The following is a 10935-nucleotide window of genomic DNA, read 5'->3' as shown; positions in this document are numbered from 1 at the left end:
CGAACTGACAAATACGCCTATCTTCAATGAAGATACTTTATGCTTTAGAGCATTCATACTACTACTTTAATACAAAACGTTCCTGACGTCACTTTATAATTGGGGATGGAATGCATATAAAGGCCCTTGTTTGTTTGAAGTCCCTTTCGAAATAACTGCCCTATCCAAGAATGCACTTTTGTATTCATTCATGCAAAGATATAAAGGCTGATTTCAAGTCTTTATTCAGTGGATTTCTTCAGAACTTGAGAATCGCTGACCATTACGCAGTAGCAACATACAAAGAAGAAATCATAGGACTAACTTACTCTAAGTAAAAACTGATTGTGAGCGTATCCGAATGTGATCTTTTAGCTATTTACTTGATACTAGGGAAGGAACTGTAAACTGGCACCTTACCGTGATGGAGTAATCATGACTATGTCTTCACCGCGGTGGAAAGTTTTGAATGCTGTAATCATGAAGTATGCTTATGCGCTGTACGTATTTGATCTGGGTAAAATTTATTTTCACATGATATTCTCTCTGTTCTGAGGGAAACGAAATACCATTTATATTCAAAAAATAGTTTAAATGTTTCGGAACTTTTTGGGGGTAGTAACACTTTAAAGCATCAAATAATTAGTAGTGAAACAAATTCGCTTTACTCTCTAGGCGTGTTCATTCATTAAGATTCTCATTAAGATCTTGTTAGTAGTTTTATCGTAAAATTCATTAAATTCTCATTAATAGTTTTAATCTTTATTTCATTAAGATCTTATTAGTATTTTTAACGTTAGTTGAGGAAGAATTGATAAACAGATCCGCACTTTTGTTACACAATGTAAACCTGGCTGATTTGAAGTTGACCGGACTGCAATAAAAGTTAGATTTATCGAAGAATTCAAATTAATCCTGAAATGGTAATGGTTCCCACGCTCCCCTTCATTGGTTTATCAGGGTCGGAACCCGATTCCTCTAAAGATCCGTCGTGCATAAGTGCAGGGTGCAAGCAAAATCTCACGTCGTAGAGATTACTGTCATCCCGCTGATGAGGGGTGGTAGCTTGGAGAGGGAGCGCCGGCTAAAGTGTCAACTCTGACAGGGTTACTAGGTCCGTACTAAAATAGACCTAATATTGCTTTCAGTTGGGACTATAATCAATCGGACTTGCATCACAATATTAATTATTGAGAAATAAATAAATTACTAAAATTTACAAGAAAAAAAATGCAGGCTTAAAAGAAAAGAGAAGCAAATATAAATTAAGTATTCATAAGAAATTATGTATTAAAAAGTTCTTCGTGAAGGCCAGTCGCAAAGTATGATAAGTAAAATCCCCATCTGAATTTTATTCTTATCCTGTCAATCATTGAACTCTTTCTCTCAAGTATAACAACTTTACAGATTGTAAAGACCTTATATTTTTGTTTCCGATATTTTTCTGAGAGCGAAGTAAAACATTCCGTACCATACTGCTAAGAAATATAATAAAAAAATATGTAATTTTAATCAAAACAAAACAAAAGATCCACAGAATGAAGACAAATTTAAATAAAACGAAATTAAAAATGGCAGTAAAGGAAAAGATCGATTTTTGCCGTCTAAGGATTATTAGCTGATATACTCGAGATTAAAATCTTTTCATGCATAATATTTTTAACATAAAAATTACTTTTTTATAAAATACTAGCAGACCCGTCCACTCGTTGCTGTGGTTAAGGTTTCTATTATATTACATAGTAGTAAACTATTCAAGGGAAACGGTAGGAGAACACCAGTCATGGGGACCACCATGCTTTTTTACACAAATGCCATTTGTAAAAAAACATGGGGACCTCCATGATTGATTTTCTACTACCGTTGATATTGAGCAAAAATCAATACAAAAAAAAATTAAATTTCTTTATTTTTTGTATTCAAGTTTGTAACAAATGAGTACATTACAAAGTTGTTTGTAAAAAACAGGTAACACTTAAACTTATAAATGAGGTAGGTAGGGCAGATAGTTTTAAATCTTTGGCAATAATGTTTATTATTTTGAATTATAAATACTTTTAATTTCAATTTAATTTAGCACTAATCGGTGCACAATATTTTTGGTTAACCTGTCTTTAGCTAACACAAATAGATTTGACGGTTTTCCTACACGTGAACATGCAACATATAGTTGCCCATGAGAAAAACATGGATTTTCCAAATCTAAACCACAAATGGACATTGTTTGGCCTTGAGACTTATTTATAGACATGGCAAAAGCTAAACGAATTGGAAACTGTAACCTTTTGAAGGGTATCGTAGATTCTGATGGTATCATCGGAATACGTGGCAACAGGACCACTTCTCCTTTAAACTTTCCAGTTAAAATGGTAGCTTCAAGTACATTTCCGGTGATCTTTTTGATGACCAAACGCGTACCGTTGCATAATCGAGGTGGATTTAAATTACGCAGGAGAATAATAGGTGAACCAATCTTTAATCGAAGGTTATGTGGTGGCATTCCAGGTATATCTAGTGAATTTAAAAATTCAATTGGAAAATTTACACTATCATTTTCATCAACAACAGTATCGATTGATTTAAAAGACATCAGATCGCCTGGTAACAACTGTTGTATTTGGAAGTTAATTTCGTCAACATCAACATTTTTGGCTGCCAAAATAGCCCGATCACTGAGCCAGTTATGATTCAAGTAATTATTCTGTATATCCGGAAAAATACTCTGAATCAATTCATTTTTTCCCTGAAGAACAGTGCAGAAATTGTCTGGCAGTTTAATGCATTGCGTATTTGGTTGCAGTTCTATTTTACCGTTCCCAATATCTAGTAATTGTTCAGAAAATATTTGTGCTGATGGATCATTTTGCAATTGTACGCGCATGTTTATGGCCAATCGAAGTGTTTCAACACTTCGCCATAAGAATGATTGTTTTAAACATGCATTAACCTCATCCGCGAAAGTAGAGCGAGGTATAACCGGTAAGGTCTGACGGAAATCACCAGACAAAAGTAAGATAGCACCACCGAAAAGCTTATCATTGCCGTTTAAATCTTGCATAGTTCTATGCAATGCTTCGAGTGAATATTTGTGAGCCATTGTGCACTCATCCCAAATTATGATTGAACTCTTACGCAAAACTGCAGCTATTCCACTATTCTTTTTTATGTTACATATTGCATTTGGTTTATTATGAATGTCCAAAGGCAGCTTGAATGTTGAATGTGCCGTTCGCCCACCATCTAGCAAAGTAGCCGCAATGCCTGACGATGCAACTGCCAATGCGATTTTCCTTTGTGACCGTATTTTGGCAAGAATCAATGATATTAAAAATGTCTTACCGGTTCCACCTGGTGCGTCCAAGAAAAAAAAACCGCCTTGCTCAGCAGCAACAGTCAGCATAATCCGATCATAAATAATTTTTTGTTCTGCTGTCAATAATGGCTCACTGTTCCCGATAATTGTTGCTAAAATACCATGGTCATATTGTTTTTCTCGTTGTAAATCGGTGTTGACTAAGTCGGTGGCTGGGCGATCAGGTGATGGCATACCATAATGATTAAGTGGTAAATTTGAAATTAAAACACATAAATCCTCGATCAGCACTAACGCTTCATTATACATCTGTGGCGTATAATCAATGTTTTGGCATTGATCTGTTTGTCTAATTCGGTGCAATATGTCTTCTGTCATACAATTTTTATATTTTTCCCATAAAGTTTGTGCTTGCGATGGATAACATGTCGTCAAAATAATTGCAAACAGCTGACGAATGTTATTGGGCGTTGATGTTAGCGCAGCATCAGCAAGCGTTAAGTCCCAATGGTTATCGCCTTCTAGCAAATGCAGTTCACGGCATGCATCTTGGTATGTATTGAATACTCGGCCATTAAATGTTCGCAAAAATTCAAAAGACGTTGGTCCGGGAACATTCACCAATAACAAACGTAAATAGAAGCACTCACGTTGCTTCGGATGTACCGTGTAAAGCCGCCCCAATGTCTTAGCTTTGAATATGCCTGTAATGGAAGGATGTGGTTTTCCTTGTTTCCGTGGCTCCCATTTTTTACCGGATTTGTTCCATGTGAAATAACGTGGAACATCACTATATATCAATGTCTTTGCGAATTGGCCAAAAATATCAGATTTTTTACACAATGTAAAAAATTCAGTTAGTGTCGTTTTTGGAGCCTCAAGCGCTCTTTGGAAAACATTTTCTTCAGTGAAGTATACTCGTTGACCGTTTTCAAGATGTATTGCTAGATGCTGGACAGAAGGGTCTCTTTCGTGTATGGGAAAGCTAAGAATATGCCAAATAGCTTCGTTGCTGCTAATGTATCTACCCATTTGGTATCGTGTTATTTCGTCATTTTTATTTATATTTTGTACTTCAAATATGGCCAAATCACTGCCTTTATTTACATATTTACAAATGTATTTAATTGATTTTACAGAACTGCAAAGCTCGACATTGATATGAGCCTCATAAGTTTTTGAAAGTAATGGTGAGTATGGTACCACCCACTGATTGTCAAATTCTACTTGATTTGTAAAATTCGGCAGTCGCATTGTGAATGTGTGGCCACCATTATCAGTATTTCTGCGGCGATACATTGGATAACCATCAATATCCGTGATAGTGTCATTCGTATACGGCTTTGGGAAATTTTTCTTGCATTTTCCATTTTCCATGCATGGTGACGTCATGTTGAAAGCACCGCACGGCCCGTGGATCATGTGTTTGGTAACAATATCGAACAATTTTTGATCAATTGATGGGTCTGGAATTTCGGCTGAAATTATTTGATCAATTTCTTCAGAACGGATTTTATCTTGAAGCCAAATTAAAATGTGGGCATGAGGCAAACCTCGCTTTTGCCACTCAATCGAATACAGCCAACAACGTGTGATACCAAAAACTGAATATTTAACAATAAAATCAATTAAAGATTTCAATTTTTGTTTGAACACACGTGCAGTTATATCATGACGATGAATTGTTTGTTGTCCTGGTAATAGTAAAGTTTGTATCTCTTTAAAATTCGGATTACATGTGAATGTAATGAACAAATCTGGTCGGCCGTAATGACGTACGTAAGTCATTGCATCTTGTATGTATTCCTGCATGTTCCGTGGACTGCCGATGTAGCTTGAAGGTAAAATGAAAGCATTACCGATGTCATTGGGGTTTAAATTTCCATCGATATTTCCAACAACAGCATCTCGTAAGTGAATGTATTCTTCCGATCGTAATTTAGCCTGGTTGTATCGAATGAACCGCAATCGTTCGCTTTCAACTTTAGCATACATATCAACAATGTATTGATGGAATAGCTGACGATATCGAAGGATATAGTTATTCTGATTTAGTCTAACCATCAATCTGTGTGCGTAGTAGTTCATTGAACTAACTTTTTTATCTCCTTCAGCACCTAAAAAAATAAAAAATAAAATGGAGTAAAAAATTAAAATTCGTACATACAGTAAGAAAATAAATAGTTAATTGTCAAATTTACCGGTATTTGGATTACACTGTTTGATGTTAAGGTGATATTCATCCTGTCCTTGCCAAAATATTAATGGATATTGCAGTGCGTCATATGAGCGGCGTAGATCCGAAATCGTACTGACAGTGTTGTCTCGCCGTGTAATTTTTATAGCTCTTTTGTCAACTGGATCACCAACCATAATAACGGCAACCTCATCAACAGTTGGAGCGTTGAATCTGCCAGCATGTTCACCTAATGGTACTTTGTCTGCTTTTATGACGATTTGATAGTTGTCATTTTGCAATCGTGGCGAAACTCTTTTAAACAATCGAATTAGTTGATTCTGATCGTCTAAAAAATTTTCCAGCAATAACACAATCTTTCTTTCCTGTGCTTGGTCAATGAAATTATACTGGCACCGAGTTGTCACGCGCTCTTCACAATTGCCCATAAAATAAATTTGAAGAAATTTTGGATCATCATCAGGCATTGGCAACAATGATCCGATTTTATGGTACACCTGGCCTTGTACTTTGAATGTAGTTTCAAAATTACGCCCATTGGATGCGATATCGCAAATTTTAGTTGCCCCAAATGACGTCATTTGGAAGCAAGAATTAAATTTGCGTATCTTACGCAAAAATAATTTTGAATCGTCTGACTCGCCAGCAAGAAGAGATAATAAAGGTTCCGGCGGAGTGGGTAGAGGTGACAGCACAACTTTTCCTGATGCGCAGCACATGCTGGGTGTTTCATTCCGAAATTTCAATGCCTGACAATATTGACATACTTTATCCATTGCACCGATACCAATTTTTGGATGCGCAGAGTAGTTAATATCTGGTGCATATTCGAAAGCAAGACGAACAAATGATGCACGTATTAATGAGCGGCTGGTCTGCTGCCTCTGTCGCTCTTGTACTCGTGCTGCAGCTATGGTTCGTTCTCGTGCCGATCTTGTTCTCGTAATAGTCTGTCGCAGACGTTCTTCATGCTGTTCTTGAGATTCTTGTGCACAACCCTCTGCTGTCCTGATTCTTTGAGCTGCATTTCTTGTTGTGATTTGTTCTGCCGACTTATGAGCTCTTTCAACACGTTTGCGTCGTGCCTCTCTGCTCCGCTCGTTGTTGAGGTTAGATTTTTTCGGTGGCATTCGACTGAAAATAATAATTTAAATGTTCAAATATTTAAAAAAAAACTGAAAAACGTGCTATTATAACACATTGAAATGAGGAGTGCAAAATAATTTTTAATAGAGGTTGAATAAAAATAATGAAAAAAAAAAATATTTGTACAATTATTGAAAAAGTGTGAGAAGCTTTGTACTACTTTTTCATAGAATCGCTTGGAGCTAACAGATAATTGTGACTGACAAATAATGAACAAATAATTTGTTCCTTCTTAATACCTTCCTTCTTAGTATAAACCCTTTATGATGTATAATAAATCCTCTAACTTCAGTGATACAGATTCTGGCTTCCTCAGCTATATTCCACACATGAAGTTGCCATGAGATTTATTCCGTCATTGATACATTTGTCTGTTGCAATAATTCAAAATTCATTTACAAAATGAAATCAATTTCAGAAACATTTATTAAATAATGATAAGCATTGTAGCTGAAGTGAATGATAGCTGACATAACTTGATACGTACATGCAGTTTATTAGTAAAGAAATGAAAAACTGAAACGATTATTGTAACCATTATTTATTATCATATCTTCAATAATTTATATAAAAAAAGATTAAATTTCATTTAGCATACAAATGAGTTAATATTTTTTTATTATCCTATTAGAGGAACTTATTCACTTACCTTTTTTACGATATCCTTAACAGAAGAAATAAAATCATTTAATTGAAAATTCAATGAAGGTAACAAATGTTATTGCCGTACAGCATTTTTCTTAGTAAACAGTCAGATAAAGAATCGGAATTCATACAAAACGAAAAGTAATAATTATCCGTGTGCACCTCCAAGTATTTTTCCAAACTTCTTTATAATTAAAAAAAGCAGAATTTTAGTATGTTATATTAATCAGTGATCCGTTAAAACGTTTGAATTAATCATTTTCAAATAAAATATCTTATTTCTGAGAATTGCCACCGTGCACAGTAAAACAAAATTCAAACATAAGCTCGTGATACTTTATCCGGTTGGGAAAAAAGTGGTACTCATTTGGCGATGGAAAAAAATGAAAAGTTTTTTTTGACGGGAAAGTTAGTTTTTAATTCAAAATTAAAATTCTAATTAAAAATTCAAAAAAAGGGCTATCCTATCTTTTAAGTTAGATCAAACTGCACACGGTGTGCAAATTTGATTAAACTCGGTTAAGTAGTTTAGGAGTCCATCGCGGACAAACAACGTGACACCTAATTTATATATATTAAGATTATAATATAGTTATCTCTTTCGCATCTAAAATCTTTATCGTCCGCTTTGAATTAAAATTAGAATATCAATTGAAGCACACAATTTTTAAAAATCATTACTATAACTAATCTTCATATTGTTTTCTTATTATCTAATTTTTAATGGCAAGCCAAACAATGGCTCATCTTCTGCATAAATTATTAATATTTGTTATATCAGTGTCGCAAATTTCGTTCACAAATCCTCAAGTATAATAAAGGTTGCCTTTGTTTCAGCTTAGGGCTTAAACTAAGCACAAAGCTCTTTAAACCAATTAAAGCATTTTCGTATTAAAATAAAAGATAAATTAAAAAATAGTGGTTCTAAAGTTTAAAAAATATTTATCAATATCTAATTAATTAAATATTTAATTCATTTTTGTACTTTAAAAAGTTATGCGAAATTGGACCCTGTAGCTTAGAAGAAAGTGGCGAATACACACGCGCACGCACGCACACAGAGATGAGTGGTTGAAAAGAAGGCAATCTGAGAATTTAATTTCAATATATTTTTTCACTGAAAGCATTGCATGAGACGAAAAAAAAAAAAAAAAAAAAAAAAAAAAAAAAAAAAAAAACGAGAAAAATATTTATATTAATACATAATGTTTTTAATATAAATATACTAAAAATATTTCTCTTAGTTTACTTACTAAGAGATTCTTAAAGGAATTTCTTTGTCGATTTAGTAAACGGAATCGGTTTGTCGATTAGTAAACGGAATTTAGTTTGGAAAGTCGGGATCAGGGATTTTTATCTCTTCGCTTGTAATGCGAGAACGAATGCGTCAGAAAAATTTAGGATGCGTGTTTATATTTATACTAAGTTAACAGACAACTTGCGTTTATGCTAAGATAATGAATGCACATAATTAATAAATAAGCAAAAAGTAAATTGATTATATTTTTAATTAAATGTATGAAATTCATTTTGTAAATTATAATATTAATGAACAGGTGAGTAAATTTAATAAATAGTCAGTATACATGTCCCCGATCATTTATATAGATGCTTGAAGATAAGATATAGATAAGTATAAAATAAAACTTTCAAAGAGACTGTAATACTCTCATTTAAAGTTCTCAAGGCTAAGAATAAAACAGAAAGAATTTTGATAACTTTTAAAAAAAATTAAGTACACTATACAGCAATAACCCCTATAAATTAATTTAGGTCCTTCAAAAATTATTCACCTTCGAATGATATGGATGCAAATTAATTTATTCTTAATTTGTATCCTTTATTACATCTCGAACATTTAATTTAATCCATTTCGAAGCAACACGAAGGCTACTTTGGACAGAATTTTTAACTTATCTTCTTATAAAGAGGTTATGTGGTAAAATTAAGTTTTAAACATGAAATTGTAAGGTATTTTAACTAAAGAAAACAATCTGAATTTTACTGATAAAAATATTCTAATTATTATTATTTTTTTATTTTATTTTATTTATTTTTTTACTTTTGAATTACTTAAAATAAACTTAAATTATTAAGAGGATGCTGAAAGAAATGCTAGAAACCAGAAAAAAATTGAAATATCGAGGAATTCAAATAAAAAAAAATGTTCGAATTGGTTATCTTCCACTTTTTATTAGGACAAAATTATATAATAAAGGACGCAAAAATTAGGATCATTGTGTGCAAAATAGCATCTGAAAAAGCAAAGAAAAATTATTATTTCCTTAAAAAAAGGCATTTACATAAATATTACATATAAGTGATATCTTCCTTACAAGGTACTAAGATTATACTCTGATAGGAAAAACAGTCCCAACACCAAGAAACACTTGTGTTAGATAAACAAAATTTGGTAGGCGTGTTTATACTTCTGAAAGATGACATCGATTCAAATTTCGCGCTTCCCGTATAAGTGTGGCGCTAGTAGCGGCAGTCAGAACTTGTAAACTAGGTTTGTTTTAAATGCGTGCTGTAAAGTTCGTGATCATTATTTATCTTTGAAATTTGTCGCATTGAGTTGATGTTAGCCAAGAATGCCTTAAAGAAGACGAAGAAGCCATTATCAACAGCTCTCCGAGTTTGAACGTGGTCGTGTAATAGGGCTACGAGAAAGTGGATTTTCTTTCTGTGATATTGCAGAAAGACTTGGCTGGAATGTATCACGTTGCATGATTGTTGGGAGCAGTGGTCAAAGAATGACACTGCTTCAAGAAAACCGGGTTCCGGGCGGCGACATGGCACTACTGAGAGGGAAGACCGCCTTATTCGGCATACGGCTGTGACGCATCATACTGCGTCTGCGGCAGAAATTCGGGCTGCAGTTGGTACCACAGTGACACAAAGAACTGTTAGAAATCGGTTACTTCGAGGACAGCTCTGAGCCAGGTGCCTTATAGCGTACATTCCACTGACTCCAAGCCATTGCCGTTTGCGACACCAGTGGTGTCAAGCCAGAGCTCATTGGAGGACGGAATGGAGATCTGTTGCGTTTTCTGATGAAAGTAGGTTCTGCCTTTGCACCAGAGATGGCCATGTGTTTGTCAGAAGGATGCCAGAGGTACACCTGCAACCAAACTGTCTGCAGCCTAGACACACTGGATCTACACCTGAGGTCATGGTCTGGGGAGCACTTTCTTATGACAGCAGGAACACTCTCATCGTTATCCCAAACACACTGACTGCAAATTTGTTCGTCAGTCTGATAATTCAACCTGTAGTGCTGCCATTCATGAACAGCATTCATGGGGGAGTTTTCCAACAGGATAACGCTCGTCCTCATACCGCTGTTGTAACGCAACGTGTTCTACAGAGTGTCGACGTGTTACCTCGGCCTGCGAGATCACCAGATCTGTATCCAATTGAGCACGTATGGGATATCATTGGACGACAACTCCGGCATCATCCACAGCCAGCACTTACCTAACCAGTATTGATAAAACAAGTACAACAAGCATGGAACTCCATACCACAAAGTGACATTCGGACCTGTATGACACAATGCATGCACGTTTGCAGGCTTGCATTTAAAATTCTGGAGGTTACACCGGCTATTAATGTAACAGCATTACACATTTGAAATGCATTTTCTTGAGCT

General features: G+C 34.7%; 1 protein-coding gene across 1 annotated transcript; it reads right to left on the bottom strand.

Annotated features, from left to right (window-relative positions):
* Positions 1–883: 883 nt before the first annotated feature.
* On the bottom strand, positions 884–10620 carry LOC129985102 (uncharacterized). The gene is made up of 5 exons (XM_056095013.1): positions 10205–10620; positions 5494–6623; positions 5029–5409; positions 2927–4896; positions 884–1063 (listed from the first exon to the last, which is right to left on the bottom strand). The coding sequence occupies exons 1-5, from the start codon at positions 10618–10620 to the stop codon at positions 884–886; spliced, it is 4077 nt and encodes a 1358-aa protein (XP_055950988.1).
* Positions 10621–10935: the final 315 nt, after the last annotated feature.

The sequence above is a fragment of the Argiope bruennichi genome, chromosome 9 (genome assembly GCF_947563725.1).
Source record: "Argiope bruennichi chromosome 9, qqArgBrue1.1, whole genome shotgun sequence".
NCBI lineage: Eukaryota > Metazoa > Arthropoda > Arachnida > Araneae > Araneidae > Argiope > Argiope bruennichi.
Note: the sequence above shows the minus strand (reverse complement) of the source record. Positions and strands in the feature narration are given on the sequence as shown.

What these genes read in the sequence shown, in the direction of transcription:
- LOC129985102 (XM_056095013.1), bottom strand. Translation starts at nt 10,620, where the DNA reads ATGAGGACGAGCGTTATCCTGTTGGAAAACTCCCCCATGAATGCTGTT. An exon ending in ACAGTGTAATCCAAATACCG is followed by an intron (nt 5,410 to 5,493) that starts GTAAATTTGACA and finishes TTATTTTTTTAG; the next exon opens with GTGCTGAAGGAGATAAAAAA. An exon ending in TTTGTTCATTACATTCACAT is followed by an intron (nt 4,897 to 5,028) that starts GTAATCCGAATT and finishes TTAAATATTCAG; the next exon opens with TTTTTGGTATCACACGTTGT.